General features: G+C 37.9%; 1 protein-coding gene across 1 annotated transcript in view; it reads right to left on the reverse strand.

Annotated features, from left to right (window-relative positions):
- LOC150088059 (centrosomal protein of 135 kDa-like) overlaps positions 1 to 19,873 on the reverse strand; it is a 507,662-nt gene that overhangs the window by 261,154 nt on the left and 226,635 nt on the right. Inside the window, exon 10 of the mRNA XM_090369998.1 lies at positions 18,504 to 18,599. Within this exon, the coding sequence (XP_090226124.1) occupies positions 18,504 to 18,599 (96 nt within the window). The remainder of the gene's footprint in view (positions 1 to 18,503; positions 18,600 to 19,873) is intronic.

Below are 19,873 nucleotides of genomic sequence, written 5' to 3' on the forward strand. Positions count from 1 at the left end.
AACGCCGAGTTGTCGCCTAATTTCCTTGCACTCCTTGCATCGTGCACACACAAAGACATCCCCCATGGCAGTATCATGTCCCGTACCCGATTGCTCCGCAAACATCAAGCAAACAGTGCATCTTAAAAGGCCGTGATTCAGGGGGCAACCGCCCCCCCCTCAGTTCTCCCCTGAGTCACAGCACTCCCATTAGCTTGAGCCTTTTGCTTTGCTGCTCTGGTCAGAGTCATGATTTCGATTTAAATGTCAATAAAATTACAATTTCAGAACAAAATTAAAACCTTAAACTTGTATCTTAACACAGTTATAACGCTATATTTATTTTTCGGTATCGAGTGTTATCTACGAGTTCCCTTTATATAACTTCCGTATCAAGTATGTATTAATTACTTGTTACGTTTGTACTCTAAGTCGTTATATATATATAGTTAAAAGTACAATTTAATTGACAATGAAGTTTAACAAGATTAATAGATGTACTGATTAATTGACAATATTATATTATGCACTATACTATACAAAGCTAATGCTATCGAATTCCGGATATGCTGTATCGCGCTTCAGCGAGTGTTATCTACGAAATCCCTTTATATAACTTCTGTATCAAGTTATGTATTAATTATTTATTTTTACTAATTATTTATGTTCCGTAACCTAAGTGGTTATATGTATAGTTAAAATTACAATTTAATTGCCAATGAAGTTCGACAAGATTAATAGATTTTACTGATTAATTTTCACGTAACAATGGCGGCCGTTTATGAACGGTAAACACGTGGATTTGATACCCTTTCCGATACTAAGTAATACCTACAAAATCTCTATCTAAGTTATTTTAACTTTAAGTACCGTAAATAGGAATATAAAGCTACTCTAGAAATAAGTTAATATGTCAATTAAAACTAATAAAGCAGAAAATAAATCAGAAAAAACTTCTCTATTCCAAGAGCGGCAGAAAGGCACGTCTACGTGAACTGCAAAAGCAGTAGCCATGAGGGATAAAGGGGTGGTTGAGGGGGAGAAGACAGAGAGTGGTAATCAATGGACACTGCTCATCGTGGACTAATGTTATTAGTAGAGTCCCTCAGGGCTCAGTGTTGGGTCCATTATTGTTTTCTGTATTTATAAATGATATTGATGATGGTATATCAAGCTTAATGTCCAAGTTTGCAGATGATACAAAGGATGGCAGGGTTGTCAAGGACACTACTGACACTATGCTGCTGCTGCAACAGGATCTGGAAAGGTTGAGCAGATGGGCTGAGAGGTGGCAAATGAAGTTTAACATTGACAAATGTAAAGTACTACACATGGGAAACAGCAACCCCAGAGCAACGTATAAACTCTGTGGTACTACACTGACAGTGGTAGAGAATGAAAGGGACTTGGGGGTGGTTGTGCAGGCAGATATGAAGTTCTCTGAGCAGTGCAGACGGGCTGCAAGAGTAGCTCATGGAGTATTGTCAATGATATACAGGAATTTTTCCAGCAGGGATAAGGAGGTGATTATTCCCTTGTATAAGGCAATGGTCAGACCACACCTAGAGTACTGTATACAGGTCTGGAGGCCTCATTTCAAGAAGGATGTAGGGCTGCTGGAACGAGTGCAGAGAAGGGCAACAAGATTAGTGAATGGAACAAAAGGGTGCTCTTATGAAGAAAGGCTTAAGTTTTGCAAATTACAGTGTCTGGAGACTAGGCACCAGCGAGGTGATCTGATAGAGGTGTATAAAGCCTTGAATGGTTTGAGCATGCTCAATGCTGATGGGATTCTTTCTCTAGCTCAGAATAATCACCTGAGAGGGCATAAATTCAAATTGAGGAAAGACAGATGTAGGATAGACGTGCGGAAATTTGCCTTTAGCCAGCGGATGGTTGGTTGGTGGAACAGACTTCCATCCCTTGTAGTGGAGGTTGACAGCCTAAATAAGTTTAAGGCTCAGCTGGACAGGTATTTTGAACGAACAGAGGGGTGAAGTGGAAGTGGGTTTTTTTTTTTTTTTTTTTTTTTTTGGCTGATGCTGCATAAGCTTGCTTTCTTGTATCAAATGCCTCTACTAATGCTAATAAGACCAGCCCTCTTCAGGCTTAACTTAAAAAAAAAAAAAAAAGCTTGCCCGAAACCGCGCCCACACTCTGGAGGACTACTGGTACTTGCTTCACTCTGAGAAGACAGCACACACCACTTGCAACTTCTTATTCATTGCTGTCAAGTCCATCATTTACAACTTCTACTTGAAGCAAGGAGAAGCAGTGACGACATGCCTCCTGTCGACACATCGGTGCAACATCTCAAGTGGAGTCTACGGAGGAAGTTGCAGAGCAGACTTCTGCTTGAATTTCCCCATAAAAGATCTGAAACTGTAAAGGACCTTAACAGTGAATGCAACAGTGGCGGTCACCTCTTCAGCATCAATGAAGAGTCCATCACTTTCAACGTGGGACGTTTAATATGAGACTGATCCAATGCCAAGAAACTGTCTTAATTCCCGAAATTCAAAAGCAGAAATGTTTTTTTTTCTATCAAAAGTTTTTTCTTTATATATATATTTTTTTTTTTTTTTCATTTCTACATAAAATGTAAATAGATTTTGTTGAAAATGTATCTACTGTTCATGTTTAAATTTAAAAAAAAAATATATATATAAATAAAATAAATTTTCTGTTTATACTCCGGGACGACCAAACGGTCAGAGGAGTTCACAAGATATACAGAATACAAGAAACAGCACCGTATTCAGCAGTCACGGGCTTGAACTCCGGTCACTCAAGGCACGTGTACTTATGCACCCGCGCGCCTGACCACTAGGCTACCTAGCTATCTTCAAAAAAGAAAAAAAAAAAATATATATATATATATATACAAAGTATATATAAAAAGAAACTTTTTTTTTTCTATCCAAAGTTTCTTTCTTTATATATATATATTTTTTTTCATTTGAACATAAAATGTAAATACATTTGTTGAAAATGTATCTACCGTTCATGTTTAAAAAATCTCTCTCTCTCTCAAACTAATTCAAAATATCAAATTTCATTCCATTAAAAAAATAATAATAATAAAACTTTGATAATTAGGGAAACTCATTAAATAAAAAGAAGCAAACAGTGATTTAATGAATAAAAATCACAGTAAATTAAAGCATATATAAAATGCATATACAATAAAATGAATAAACTGTACTCTGTATTTTTATTATTAGTAGTATTAGCTACATGGTGCAAGGAAGCCTGAGGCTTATGCTGCACCAGCCAAAAAAAAAAAAAAAATTTCCCGAGTTTCCCTGAGAGAGAGAGAGAGAGAGAGAGAGAGAGAGAGAGAGAGAGAGAGAGAGAGAGAGAGAGAGAGAGAGAGAGAGAGAGAGAGAGAGAGAGGTAGAAGGGAATCACCAAGAAAGAGAAGAATGATGATATCCAGCTGAGGACCCTGGATGTGCCAAGCCCATACTCACCAGATGTGAGGCCCTGGGGTTGCCAACCTAAAAACTTGTTAGTAGTGGCAGTAGACTCTAAAGCATTTAGGGCATAAGCCTCAAGCTACGGGAGAGTCTAGACTATGTATAAATATAGTGCAAATGCATCAGAAATACATAGCTATAAATGAATAAATCAGAATATTAGTAAAACAGCATCATTTTAAGTTATATCTCATATTGTGAATACCTTCACAAGTGGCCATGATATTGCACTACTTCGAATAAGTAATGCTTCACCTAAGGAGAAGACTAATGTTACTTATTCCCAGATGGATACCACCTCCCAGACAGCACCGTTTCAGGGCTATTTGACCCTTCTTTGGTGCCTGATGGTGTATCAGGTATTTAGACTCTAAAGCATTTAGGGCATAAGCCTCAAGCTATAGGAGAGTCTAGACTATGTATAAATATAGTGCAAACACATCAGAAATACATAGCTATATCTAAATAAATCAGAATATTAGTAAAAACTTGTTAATAGTGGCAGTAGCTATAAAGAAAAAAACTATATGATAAAGTAATATGCATGTCAGTGAACCTAAGAAAGAAAGATGAGGAAAACAAAGTAGACACAAAAGTAAAAAGGGAAGATAACTGAATGGGAATCAAATTGTGAATTAATGAATGTTTTTTTATTTACAAGATTTTTTTTGTTTCCTTAAATTTTTCTTGACCAGTCATAGTCCAGTGGTCAGCATGTGCAATCACAAGTGAGGAAGTTGTGGGCTGAAGCCCATATGTTGCCAAAAAAATTGCATACCCCAATGTAGACGGTAACACCATAAAATTCTAGTTGTTCCATATGTATATATAGCTACAATGAACATGCAAACTTGTCTGGCCTCACCCATCATAAGGATGCTGCTGGTTGACACAATGATTGGGATGGTCATTACTTGTTTCATATGCCACATTTCTTTGACTTCCTGTCTTAGGTCAGTGTACACTCTGATCTTTCCCTCGTAGGTTTTCTAGAGGTTTCTGGTGGTAGGCACCAGCAATGTCAATCAGATAGGTAGCCATTTCCTTCTTGTCAATGAGGGTTATGTCTGGTCTGTTGAACATGATCATTTTGTCTATTATTATGACATGGTCCCAGTATAGTTTGTGAGTGGAGGTCTCTGGTACAGCCTGAGGTTCGTACTTGTAATACAGTACATTTTCTTTGATCAACTGATATTTCTGCACTGGTTTCTGATGTATTCTCCTGGTGACCTGGTTCTGTGTTTATGAGTATACTCAGGTCTGGGTGATAAACCTACATCACATGGTGATGTGCTGGATTGTTTCTAGGGACAGGTGGCATTGTTGCCACATGTCATCTGTCACTCTGGAGTCCTTAGCAATGCATTTCCTAGTCTTGGAAGGCAAGCATGAACCTTCAGTCTTGGGGAAGCACTTCCCACTTGTGAGCCATGTGTTCAAAGCCATCTTACCTATGTATTATTGATGGAGGTCATTGCAGAGTCTGCCATGGAGTGCCTTCTTCACCCATATTTCTGTCTTTGTTTCTTCTGTCTGTGTTAGTGGGATCTCCTTGTTGAGGTTGAGCAGTATGTGCTGTGTTTTCCTGGAAGTAATTCTTCAGAGTTACCAAGATAGACTTCAGGGATGGTCAGAAAAGTGGCAACTTTGCTTTAATCCAGCAAAGTGCAATGTCTTACACATGGGGAACAGTAACCCCAAAATAACTTATACACTTGAAGTTGAACTAAAGTCAGTAGTGAAAGAAAGGGATTTGGAAGTTATATGGTCAGATATGAAGTTCTCTGAGCATTACACAGGTTGCAAGGAAGGCCCATGGTGTCCTATCCACAATTTATTGAACATTTGCTAGTAGAGATAAGGACATCATAATCCCATTATACAAGGCTGTTGTTAGACCACACTAGGAATACTGTATTCAAGTATGAAGACCGCACCTAAAAAAGACATCAAACTTCTGGAAAGGGTCCAAAGATGGGTAACTAGCCTGGTGAGATCAGCAAAGGGCATCCATATGAGGAAAGACTTCGAATATGTGGGTCACACAACTTGGAAATTGGCACCGTAGAGGCGATTTGATTGAGGTGTTTAAGGCTCTGAAAGGCAAAAGTAAAATGAATGAGGACAAAATTTTCACACTGATGTTATTGTTAGTTATTTGGTTTTTAGGAGCACTAGCAACTAAGACCATATTGCTCCGGGATATGCGGTGGTCATTCCCTGACCTTTCTGCATCCTCCGTATTTGGTGGTGACAGGCTCGAACCCCGATCTAATCAAGAAGTGTGTGTGCTACGCACTGCTGCTCCTTCCCACCTGGCTACGGAGGCGCCTTTTCACACTGATAAATGATTCTGGAATTAGGTGCCATAAATTCAAGTTAAGTGGGAAGATGTTTAGACTGGAAGTTTTATTTTAGCCAGTGAGTTAAAATTCCTGGAATAAGTTACCTACATGGGTGGAAGAGGCTGACAGTGTGGGGAAATTCAAAGGTCAGCTGGATAGTTACCTACGGGAGGAGGGAGATGCACATAAGTTGTCTATTTCCTTTTCTTTTATTATTTATTTTATTTAAACCTTTTATTATTACTATTTTACTCTTTTTTTATTATTATTTTACTCTTTTTTTTTTTTTGGCTAGTGCAGCATACGTCTTAGGGGCTTCTTTATACCATATGGCCATTACTAATCCCTAAGGTTCTTAATCATCTTCTTCTGTTGTTTGATGGAACCTATTAAACCCATCTTTCCACACTATGATCAGTAACTGCCAGGGTTCATCAGTTCCGCTTTCCAGAATGTGGACTAGGCTCCAAACCAACCATGTTTGACACACGACTCGTACAACTATACCTCTTGGATGGGGCCTAGCTGTCCCAGGAATGACACCACTAGGATTGGACATGTGGATGTCAAGGACAGGATGCAGTCCCAGGAATGACTACCAGCCTGACAAAGAAGCTCCACGCTGCAGATATGCCTCATTGGCGATCTGGGTGACGTGCTTGCACCGTCCCCTTTTACTCCAAGTTTCATGGCATGGGGGGTGGGGTGACAGCCCTCCTGTCTCATCACCTCCTTGCCATCCCTCTTTTCAAGTAGTCAGTGGGGCATGGGCATGCCCACCGACTACCTGGGGTTGTCTTCTCTGTCATCCCCATTTTCTGTCTTGTCTTTCCCCCAGTCTTCAGTATCCCTCCCCCTATTCTGTACACTAGTTCATCACTCATTCACCCCTTGTTCATCACTCACATCTCCCAGATTTTTAGGGGAAAAATCAAGATGGAAAGGAAGAAAATGAATCCAACAACATTCAACATCCCATGTTTTTGTAGCACTCAAGTAAATTAGACACAAACATTTCTTAATTTTCTTCTTTCCTATTACATAAAAAATCATGTACTACCACCTTACATGATTGCCAAGCTGCCAATTTAACTGGGTTTCAAACACATCGTCTTTCAGGAGTCTCCTAATTTGGGGTTCTACGAAAATTCCTTCCATATGTTTGACATATGTTAAATTAGGAAATACACTTCTCAAGTATGCAAATCTGTTACCTTCTTTATTAGCATTAGCATTAGTTGAGGCATATGATGCAGGAAAGCAAGCTTATAGAGCATTAGCCAAAAAAAAAAAAAAAAAAAAAAAAAAAAAATTCCCATTTCACCCATTCAGTCACTCCAAATGTTTTTCTAGTTCATCCTTACATTTATTTAAACTATCAACTTCCCCAACAATAGATGGAAGTCTGTTCCAGCAACCAACTACCCACTGGCTAAAGGCAAACTTCTGCACATCTATTCTACACTCTCTTTCCTCAATTTGAATCTATGTACTCTCAGGTTCTTAATCTCAGCATGGAAGTATCCCATCAGCATTGAGCCTGCTCAAACCATTCAAGGCCTTCTACACCTCAATCAGATCACCTCGCAGGTGCCTAGTCTCCAGATGCTGCAACTTACAGAATTTAAGCCCCTACTGGTAGGAGAACCCCTTTGTTCCTCTCACCAATCTTGTTGCCCTTATCTTTACTCGTTCTAGCAACTCTACATCCTTCCAAAAATGAGGCCTCCAGACCTGTAGGCAATACTCAAGGTGTGTCCTGACCACTGCCTTATACAAAGATATAATCACCTTGTCTGTGCTAGCAAAATTCCTATATATCATTGATAAAACTCCATCACTGCTCTGGCAGCCCATCTACACTGCTAATAGAACTTCATATCTGACTGCACAATTACCCCAAGGTCTTTTTCATTCTCCACTCCCTGAGTGTAATACCACACAGTTGGACATTTCTCTTGGGTTACCCACATGCAGTACTTTGCATTTGTCAATATTAAACTTCAGTTGCCACTTCTCAGCCCATCTACCAAACTTTTCTAGGTCCTGTTGCAGTAGCATGCTGTCTTTACTATCATTAACAACCCTGCCAACCTTCGTATCATCTGCAAACTTGGACATTATGCCTGATATACCTTCATCGATATCATTAATAAATACACAAAACAACAATGGACCCAGCACCAAACACTGTGGGACCCCACTAATAACATTAGTCCATGTAGAGCAGTGTCGATTTATTACCACTCTCTGCCATCTCCCACTCAACCATCCCTTTATCCATTGCAGCAACTTGCCCTTAATGCCATACCACTCCAATTTGTACAGCAGTCTTCCATGTGCAACAGTATCAAAAGATTTCCTGAAATCCAACTATATGATATCAAAATTATTTTTGCATCCAGTTGCTTTGTGACCACATCATAGTATCCAATCAAATTGGTCAGACAATATTTCACCTTAACAAACCCATGCTATGTCTGAACTATTACTGCAGTCTTGTCTGAGTGATCCTGCATCACTTCTTTAACCAGTGACTCCATTATTTTCTCCAGAAAAGAAGTTAAACTAACAGGTCTATAATTATTTGTGTCACCCTTTGAACCCCCTATGTGAATTGGGGATACATTTGCACATCTCCAGTCTATGGGGACTTCCCCTGAGTCCAAGGATGCTCTCATGATTATGGCTAAGGGTTTGCTTACTTTCCTCACTGCCTCCTTCAATATAACTGGATAGATTCCATCTGCCACATGTGCCTTTTTTTTTTATGTTTAACTTCAACAACTCCTCCACTTTGCTCTCTCTTATTACAAAATCATTTAGCTCCCTGTTAAGAGTTTAGTAAACTTCTGTCCTTCCCTTCCTTACAGAATTCCTCATGTGCAAATGTAGATGCAAAATACTCATTCAGTTTGTCAGCTCTCTGAGCAGGATCATCAAACGGTCGAACCACCAACATTAAGTGTACCACTCTGATTCATCCCCGTCTAGAGTTTACATATGTAAAGAAGTTTTTGTTGTTTTTCTTTGCACCCTTTGTCAAGGATTTTTCATAATCAGCCTTCACTTGCCTAACCTCCTTTGTGACTTGATTACAGACCAGCTTATATCTGCCATAGGTTTCTGTGCCACATACTAATTTATATGCATCCCATGCAGTTTTCTTCTCTGCCACAAGCCTCATTAGTTCATCTGACATTGATTCAGGCATGAATCTTGAACAGTATTTCTTAGTTGATATGAAAAGCCTAGTGGTTTCCAAGGTTAATTCCCTGAAGGCCACCCATTTAGAATTCACTGTTTTTGACATTATCAGTTGATCCCAGTGTATAAAATTCAAAAATTGCCTGAGACCACCATAGTCACCTTTACGAAAACAAAAACACTTCCCTTTATCCTAGATGGTAGTTACATCTTTAAGTAAATCCCACATCAGTACACTTGTGATCATTGTCACCTAGTGGTTCCCTTATCTGCAAATTCTTAATGCATGAATAATCACTGCTGATAATCAGATCAAGAGTATTACCCCTTCTGGTTGCCCCTCAAACATGTTGCTGTACAAAACAATCCTACAATAAATCCACAAAAGTCTTGCTAGAATGAAAATGACCAACCCACAATTTCCAGTTAACATCTGGAAAGTTAAAATCGCCCATTACAAGACCATTGATTTACTGGCCCACTATTTCTCTGCTCACTGTTCATTGTACTCATCAGAGTCATTAGGCCTATAACACACTTGTACTCTCATTTTCCCTTTCCCAGTGTTTATTTCACACCAAATTGACTCAACATTGCACTGTCCACCCATGTCAACTGGATGCACTTCCTTAGATTTTATGCATTTCTTAACTAACAGCATAATCCCTCCTCAATCCAAGTTTGATGTGCAGGGTGGAAGAACAACCTTGTTTTATTGCACTAAAGGAATATATTTTATATTACGATGTCCTGGTATGAACTCTCTCGCATGTCCCAATGGAGCACAACACAGTGTTAAATGTACCTCACTACCTGAACTTACTAGCTGATAATCAACATCTTGTGAAGTGGAGACTTCAGGAGAATCCTCAATTTGAACTTGATCACTATTATCTTCCTCACTACTGTTATCCCAAGATTTGGGAGCGAACTGGTACTGGCAAATCATCACACTGTGGAATGGGCAGAATTTCAGAAGGTATATTTAGGTATATTATAGTGTGTTTGCTTTTTCATACAGAAGATATATTTATTCATATATCTTTTTCATTCATACAAAAGTAGCAATCATTAATATGGTTAGATGGTTCTCGGTAAACCGTAAGGACTGCAAAAGGTAACGCCTTTCAGTTTTCCATGTAACCGCTTCCTAAGGTTTGTTGTTCAGGTAATACAACACTTGTGAGGCACCAAAGGTTTGTCTTGATCACCAATTTTACATCTTGAAATAGGCCACTGGGGTTGGGAATATTCATATTCATAATAACTGCACAATCCTACACCAACCATTATTAAATAAAATAAATAAATAGTGTTGTGTTATATTAAAATAATAATGATGCAAATAAATGAAATAAATAGAATGATATAATTCCACCAGATAAAACTGATAAAAAGGTAACTGTCTATACAATAAAATTTTAAACTGCAATGAATAAATTACAATAAACAATGTAGATAAAACACAGGATAATAAAACCAATAAAAGTGCACACCATAGCTTTCAGAGGCATCCACCTCCTTTTTCAACAGTGAAGTTTATCGTACAGCACATCCTTAAATATCAGCAGGCTTATGATTCTCAGCACGTGTTTCTACAGGAGCATGGGCAGTATTCTCTCCATGTGCACTGGAACCAGAAATGGCTCGGGAGTGTGCTAGGTGGAACCGCTCATCCCGTCTAAGAACCAGTACCTCGAAGAGGGGATGAATGCGGATTCCCCTGTCTCTGTTAATGGTATTGTCCTCAGAGGAGCAAATCTGCAAGTTCTTGAGCCATTTGAGGTCCCAAAATCTATTAAATATAGAGATTAGAAGAATCTATTAAATATAAAGATAGAAAAAGATAGAGGATAGAAAAGAAGAAATTAAATGTGTCACAGCAGATCTCAGAAAATGCGGCTAACCCCAGAGGAACATAGATAAATATATCCGAGAACCATTTACACCAGTTGCCGCCGCATACTTTCCCTACTATCCGGGCCTAACTGAGTGTATAGCTTGGGTATTGTGCGATTGCCAGTCACACTGTATGCAGCTGCCAGGGAGGAGATTGCACACAGTTGTGTCACAGGTCAAGGACTCCATACCAAGGGAATGTACAAGTGGGGTTGTGTATGAGATATGGTGCCCAGATTGTGGGGAATGGTATGTTGGTGGAACGAAACGGTTTAAAGATCATCCAGGGAGCATATGAATGCGATAAACACCACAGATTATGGGGAGTCTGCTGTGGTAGAACATTTTTGGGAGGAGCACCATCAAATCTCCCCAGATGAAGCTGTTATCGTCGACCAGACATATAGATTTTGGGACTGCAAATGGCTCGAGAACTTGCAGATTTGCTCCTCTGAAGGTAATACCATTAACAGAGACAGGGGAATCCGCATTCATCCCCTCTTCGAGGCACTGGTTCTTAGATGGGATGAGCGGTTCCACCTAGCACACTCCCGAGCCATTTCTGGTTCCAGTGCACATGGAGAGAATACTGCCCATGCTCCTGTAGAAACACGTGCTGAGAATCATAAGCCTGCTGATATTTAAGGATGTGCTGTACGATAAACTTCACTGTTGAAAAAGGAGGTGGATGCCTCTGAAAGCTATGGTGTGCACTTTTATTTGTTTTATTATCCTTTGTTTTATCTACATTGTTTATTGTAATTTATTCATTGCAGTTTAAAATTTCATACCTTATTGTACAGACAGTTACCTTTTTATCAGTTTTATCCGGTGGAATTATATCATTCTATTTATTTCATTTATTTGCATCATTATTATTTTAATATAACACAATGCTATTTATTTATTTTATTTAATAATGGTTGGTGTAGGATTGTGCAGTTATTATGAACACCAATTTTACATCCGAAATAAAAAGAATATAAAAGTTTTGTAATGTCACAGATATTTTTCCTTCAGGTCTTTGGGGTAAACTGTCCACAAACATAACAAAAATTGTCTGGATGATTGATACATTTCCTATGTGTCTGCTTATTCATTGTAACATTAAATGAATTTTTGAAAATCTAAATTCAGTTTTGAAAACTACTAGTGGCAACTTACTAGTTCTACTCGTAAGAAAACACCGAAAGGAAAAATATTTGCAAATTGGCAAGTAGAGCCAGAAATTACTTTACTGCTACCGCAAGGGTTGTGGGATGCACCCTCCTATTCTTGAGGGGCTGTTTATGTTTGGAGGATAGATTTACAACCCTGAGAACATGTCACAATCGGTTAATACTTGGAAAATCTTGCCACAGCTTACAAAAATCCTCACCAAAAACGCTGTGTGCTCTCTTCAAATTGTAAATTGTTGCATCGGAATTTGAACCTAAGAACAATAGGTAGAAGCCTGATTATGTTTATCACAAGAAAACTGAGGCCAGAATTGACTGCTAAAATTAAGAGAATTAGCTTATATCTGTTAAAATAAATCAGAATTTCACGCATTACTGGCTAAATTAATGATATTGGCATATTTTGGTAAAACGTAACTTCCTCTATATTTAATAAATGTGATATGATGTGAAACTATCATTGTAATTTTCGAAATCTACGCATAAAATTGGTTAAAAACAGCATTTAAGTTCTTGGTGATAAAAATCATGTTGGCTAGTGTGATCTAAGCAAAAAACTAGTTTACATCAATAATATAGCTATGTCTATGGTAAAAGCCTAAAGCTATGAAAGCTATATAAAGTCTATAAAGCTATATAGTTGTACATGTTGGGCATAGCCTCTTTTTGTACATAGCTATGAGCAAATTGGTTTGTTACACGGTGCATCAATCTCATATTGTGAAGGCACTTCACCAAAAGTTCCCTTGGTGCTGCACTACTCCAATGGAGAAATATAATGCTTTTTATTTAAAGCATAAGAAACCACACAGACCTGGGTTTCGATTCTGGAGCCATCAGCGGGCAGGTAGACATTATGAAGACCTAGGCAACCCTGTGACAAGCTGCATTTCATCAGTGGGCTGTTCAATCAATAATTGTTTATTATTTATTTATTTGTTGAGTAACATTTTTGTTACTCAACCTTGTAACATTTTTCCAATACCAATAATAATAAACTACACATTTATATTTAGGGTTACAGAATTATACAATTTGCTTACATTCATGATAATAAGCTTAATAAAGCATTCAGTTACTAAAACTTTTAAAATATTTTAGTGATAATTTTTATTACTCATTCTGTATGAATCAATACTATATCTGCCATTGCAGGTAAGAGTCCATGCAGATCCAATTCTGGTAAAGTGTGCTGGTGCACAGAATTTCAGGGTCAATACTTAATTCAATGAAAGGTTGCAGTGTGCTTATGGGGAAGAATCAATCCACCTGTCATCTTACTCCTACCAACCTTCTGAGTACGATGTATATGTTTGTGTGGGGGCATATAATGCACTGGTCAATATCTAGTCTTCTTGTTATCAGTTGAAAGAGCATTAGATTTTTAGTTAAAACCACTTGTTACCAAGGCATAACCTCTAATACAGAGTATAGACAGTCTTTGAGAAGGTATTGAGTTGCGTTTCTGCCAAAGAACACAACTGCACTAATTCAGCCCATGGATCAAGCATTATTCAAGCCTTCAAAATCTACTATCGTAGCGAGCTACTTGTGCTGTAAACTCAGAAATTCAAGTTCTAGAATTTCTGAAAACATTAACACTGAAAGAGTTGCATATAATGTTGGATTAGCATGGGAGAAAGTAAGCGCAACAGCAATTGAAAACTGTTGGAAAGAATGTCTTGGAAAAGACAAGATCACTAATAATAACCTTGAAATAGCAACATTTTCAGAACAAGATGCAAAGGCTGTTTGTAATGTGCTTGGTGGCAGTCTTGTAGCAAATGATTGAGATGGATGCGGAAGCTCCAGTTGCAGATTACCTGAGTGAGGAAGAAACTGCAGCTTCTATGAAATTGGGAAGACAATCAACAAACAGAAGACCAGTGACATAGGTAGTGACTCAGAAGATAATGCGGATGACTTATATAAGAAAAAAGCACCAGCAATTAACTAAGTGCTTAAAAACATTAATGAGGGGATGGCATGGTTACAACATCAGAGTAATAGTGAACATCTTCATTTATTGTGTCTAACCACTTTTAAGAATTATGTACTGAAAAAATTGTCGTCAGTTCCGGAAAACTAAATTACATGACTATTTCAGAACAGATGCATAAAATGTAAGTCCATAACAGCATTGTATATTAATAGAATGTAAAGCGAATGATATAACCTTTAACACTTTATGTCTTTTAGTCTGTATACTCATAAAACATTAATAAATAAAGAATTTATTTACTAAGCAAAGTGGATTTAAGTTAAAAAAAACTAGGGAAAAATGATAAAATTTTTTTGCCTACAATACACTTCACTTATAACATGAGTATTAGAGTTATCATCTGACACCCACAATACATCAAGATTGCACAGCATTATTTTTTTTTTCAATATATATCACACGTCTTTATTATCAATAAAATCTCAAAAATCAAATAATAAAAAAAAATATATATATATATATACAGGGCGATTCACTACCAGTGCGACAAACTTGCAGGAGGTGTAGGGGACACAGAGACGAATCGGAATCACATAGCATCGCAGGGTCCGAAATGCCTTTGTCATGTGGTAGAGGACGTTGAACGGGAGGTCGCGTGAACAGCGATCCCGCTGGAAGTCAGCATTTGCGAACCGGTTCCCAAGGCAGTAGGATGGACGAGTATTCAAACATTGAACTGGCCGAGATGCACCTCGCGTATGGAGCTGTGGACTGTAACGGCCGCGCCGCTCTGCGCTTGTACCAGGAACATTTCCCGCACAGGCGTGCTCCTCATCATACGATTTTCGTATGTGTGCACAGAAGGTTACGTGAGACTGGTTGTTTCATGAGAGGTACCATGAATCAAGAGCGAACGACAAGGATGCCAGACAATGAGGAGAATGTCCTACGTCTTGCAGAAGGCAATCCGAGTACGAGTACTCGAGCAATAGGCCAACGATTGGGTATTTCCCAATCCACTGTATGAAGGATACTGTCAACAAACCAAATGAGTTCATACCATCTGCAACACGTCCAATCATTGGAGCCTGCGGATTATCCACTCCGGAGGACTTTTGCTACTTGGTTTCTTCAACAGAAACGGTTCACAAATGGTGACTTCCAGCGGGATCGCTGTTCACGCGACCTCCCGTTCAACGTCCTCTACCGCATGACGAAGGCATTTCGGACCCTGCAATGCTATGTGATTCCGATTCGTCTTTGTGCCCCCTACACCTCCTGCAAGTTTGTTGCACTGGTAGTGAATCACCCTGTATATATATATATATTTATTATTTTTTTTTTATTATTATTATTTGATTTTTGAGAACTTTTCTTCTTATACTAATTTTTTTCAAAATAATTCCTGAAGCACATTTCAGGAATTATTTCTGGAAATTATTTTCTTCAAGACTTTATTTCAGGAAATTATGTTTTCAAGAGGCAGAATATTTGTTTTCACTTTGCCGTGCATGCTTTGTCAAACTAAAGGTTTGCTCAGTGATGCCATTAGAATGTGGAACTGATGGAATGAATTTGGTAAACTGAATCTAATTAAACAATAACGTATCAATCATTGGTTTGAAAATGGAAATTTCACTGTCTCACTAAACAAAGAGGGATGAGAGATTTTCATCATTCTTTCTGCTATTGGGGGTGATTGGCAACCCTATTTTTCACTGTGTATATGCCATACTGTTGGCAGAACTCTGTGGCTGGACAATGTCCCAGAAAATGGTCCCACCAGAGGTAATTATTTATTGTGACTATATTCAGGAAAATAGGGAATATTTTATGCAATAAAGATAGGTAGAACAGGATTAGGGTATCTACCAGAAGCAAAATTTGGTGATATCATAGAACAATTTTCTTAATTTAAAGGCATAAAAGGTAATAATGCTGTGCATGTTGATACTAAGCACAGGCAATCTGAGGCTTTACTTAATAGGTATGAGGTGATTCTGAGAAAAAACTATAAATTAGGGCTGAATGTCTGCTGTTTTGCCAAGGCACAAAGGATGGAGTCCATAATGAGACTCCTATCAACCAATTTAGCCCTTCAATAGAAGTGGTTTAACAATATCTGATTATGCTATTGCAACAATAGCTGTCAGAAAAATGCAGTTTCAGGGAGGGTTTGATTTTGATTTTTGATTTTTTTTTTGATTTTATAGTTGTTGGCGCATCGGCTTCTGTGGCCATATTGCACCTCCCAAGGTTTTTGCAGTACTTTGATCCAAGCCCGAGGTGGGAATCGAACCCACGACCTTTGGGTTGCCGGGCAGGTACTTTACCCACTCGGCTAACCCGGTCGGCCTTCAGGGAGGGACAGCTAATAGTTTAATAATACAGACAGTAGTTTTATAACAGCCATAAGCAGAATGAAACTGATTCTTGCATTGCTTCTATTGAGATGTGTTGTAGCTGGGAAGTAGAGGGAGGTATAAGGACTGCTGGTGGTACATAGAAAACTAACAGTTATGGGATGCATTCACGTTACTAAAAACTTCTTTTTTTTTTTTTTTTTTTTTTTTTTGTAGTTGTTGGCGCATAGGCTTCTGTGGCCATAATGCACCTCCTAAGGGGTTTTTTTTTTTTTTTTTTGCAGTACTTTGATCCAAGCCCGAAGCGGGAATCGAACCCGCGACCTTTGGGTTACCAGGCAGGCACTTTACCCACCCGGCTAGCCCGGTCGGCACGTTACTAAAAACACAAACAGGCATACTTACACACTAAAGCAAGAAGTGTTAGTACTGAATCGAAAGTGTAACAAATAAATTTAAAGAACTTAAATTATGAGTCAAATAATCAAATGCTGACATTACAGATATACGACAAACAAGATATCACAATGAACCAGAGAAGAATTTGAATACAGTAATTACAATGTGTACAGAAAGAACAGTCATGGTTGTGGGAAGGAAGTTATGCTTTTGGTTAAGAAACATACAGATTCTAAAACAACAGCAGCAGACATGAGTTACAGGTATAATACTGAGTTGGTATGGTACAACATGAGCAATAGGTGAAAAAAATTAGTAGGAATTTATTATAGGCCACACATAACTGCAATGAATATAATGAACAACAATACAAACAGAGTAGGTGAGCAAATCAGAATGTCTTATGGAGGATTTTAATTTTCAGATGTTCATTAGAATTCATGGGTTAGCAGCTCACTCAGTAGCAGATGATTTCTATACCAACATATCAGAGATGCAACGAAAGAAAGCAACATTCTTCATCTGATTATTAGCAGTGATTCATCATGAATTAAGGATTGTCAAGTAAAGGAACCATTAGATGATGGTGATTATAACATATTTACATAGGATTTATTCAGTGGCATGTTTGTGCACAGGTGCACTACGTAGGCACCTAAGCCCAATATTTGGGAACACCAAAAAGTTGAAATCTACACCGATAAAATTTTATAGAAGTGGGAACTCCAAAAAAGCGAAGGCACCTTAGATTCCCAACTGATCTATATGTGCCACTAAATTTATTCAAAGAAATAACTACTGGAAAATAATAAGCTCAGACATTTTTTAAACTCTTTACAGCAAGACCAACTAATGTTGTTAAAAAATGCAAATGTCAAATGGAACATGTTCAGAGAGGTAATAATTAATTAATTCTTTACTGACACCAAAGAGGGAAAAAAATAAAAGGACAATCCTTCTGATACAGCAAATATCTGCACGGAAGGGGGCTCTCAAGAGAAATAAAACAAGTTAGTTAATGTTATGCAGTGCATTGTTTCAGGTGCATTAGCAAATAGTAACAATTCATAATTTATAACAAAAAAGCAACACCTTTTATGTGCAAACCAAGAATATTTCATTTCTTCCCATCCACCACATCACCCTATTTCTATTTCTGATTTTAATTAAATCTGGAATAGCAAAACATCTTTTTACAAGGTCCAAATATAAAATTTCATGAATACTTATCCAATGGGAGTTGAGTTGTTACATACAGATGAATGGAGAAATACACGATGAAGACAATAAGCACATTATGCAAATATGCATAACAAGTATCGAATCAACGTTGTCTACAAGTCTGACAATACATAAAATTCATTACCAATTAACTTAATTATTTCTCCCTTGTAGTTCTTCAAAACAAACAAGTTCAAATCAATGTTAAAATGAATTAAAATCTGATATAGCACAGTTTATACATTGTAAAATTAAACTTCCTTCCTTCCTTTGCAGAAGCCAGAATGAAGTACTGATTTTGATCTGACAATTTGTGGGGGAATCCTCCAAATAGGACAACTATTCATCACCTCCATTATAAAGATTAAAGCAGCTTTTTGATTGTCATGATTTTCCACCTAATATTAGTATGATTTTTAAATTCAGATATAACTGCTAATGAGAGGTTACTGGTGGAGCAGTATAAAAATATACTATAAAGAAGTTACCTCCTGTAGCTTGATCTCTTGATCCATGATTCTTTTCAGCAATTCATTTCTTTCTTTTATAATTTTTTGAAGTTCATCTTTAAATGCTGAAATTTCCTAAAAATGTATAGAAAGCAATCTGTTAATGAAACAATTAAACATCTATGATACATAAAATCATCAGTGAAGTCCAATGAATTTAAAGGAAATTTCATTTATTTTTGCTTCAATTGTATTTTATCACCATGGGAAACTGAATCTAAGCCGATGAGATAGTCTGCCACGAACTCCTCTACCTTTCATGGGGCTATAGGGCATGGCCGCAAAGCTATAGCAAGATTAGGCATAACTAATAATTTTTGTTCTTAGAGTAGTTAAGACGTTTATGGCTATCTTATTTTAACTTAACATGTTCACCTAATGGTATTATCAGGTGCCAACTTCCACTCTTCTGTTTTCGTCTAGTGGTATTATAGGACAAAATCTCGTCTAACCTCAGAATAAAGAAGAAGTTCACTTCCCCTCTCCATCCCGCATTTTGGATTTTAGCATTGTGATTAACATCGAACAATTATGCAAATAATTTACTTGACGCCGCAATAAACTTTTAATCATACTTTAACACTAACTCTATTGCTCTCTGATTGAATGAGAGGTTTTTGCCAGAGAAAAGATGTTGTTGTTATTATTTGGTTTTTAGGAACACTGGCAACTAAGGCCATTGCTCCGGGAACATGCAGCAGTCATTCCCTAACGTTTTCGCATCCTCCCTATTTGGTGGTCACGGGCTCGAACCCCGGTCTAATCAAGAAGTGTGTGCTACGGACTGCTGCTCCTGCCCATCTGGCTACGGAGGAGCAAAGAGAAAAATTTATAACACAAAACATAACATGATTTATTACAAGAAAGAACATACATACTTCACTCTTTCCATTAATATAGGCATAATATGACACTTCATGCTTGCCAAAATATTCAAGTAATCTATAGACAAACTTACGTGTTTTACACTTAAAATATAAGTTCTGTGAACTAGAAAGAAACCATTTCATCATCATGCTTACAGATGCTTGATGCTTTCATACTTGTATCATTTCGACTTACCAGCTGAAGATGCAAACTGGCCCAATCAGCAAAAGATTCCTGATTCCACAGTCAATTTGGATGACTCTGGGCATTATCTCATCAGAAGTCAGCTTCTTCCTTGGGTGAGGCTCACTGGATCTCCTTGTCAGGATCTCATAGTCTTTACCACACCTTTTCTCACTCTTAACGTTCTCTTCAACACCCAACAACCCCTTCTGACTCCCGAGGATCCGCTTTTATGTCTCAAGTTCTCTCAAACTGTTTATTCAACACCTCGCTCTCGTTGGGGAGATCCAAGTCTTAAG

The sequence above is a fragment of the Mastigoproctus giganteus genome, chromosome 3 (genome assembly GCF_048544385.1).
Source record: "Mastigoproctus giganteus isolate SK-2022 chromosome 3, ASM4854438v1, whole genome shotgun sequence".
NCBI classification, from domain to species: domain Eukaryota; kingdom Metazoa; phylum Arthropoda; class Arachnida; order Uropygi; family Thelyphonidae; genus Mastigoproctus; species Mastigoproctus giganteus.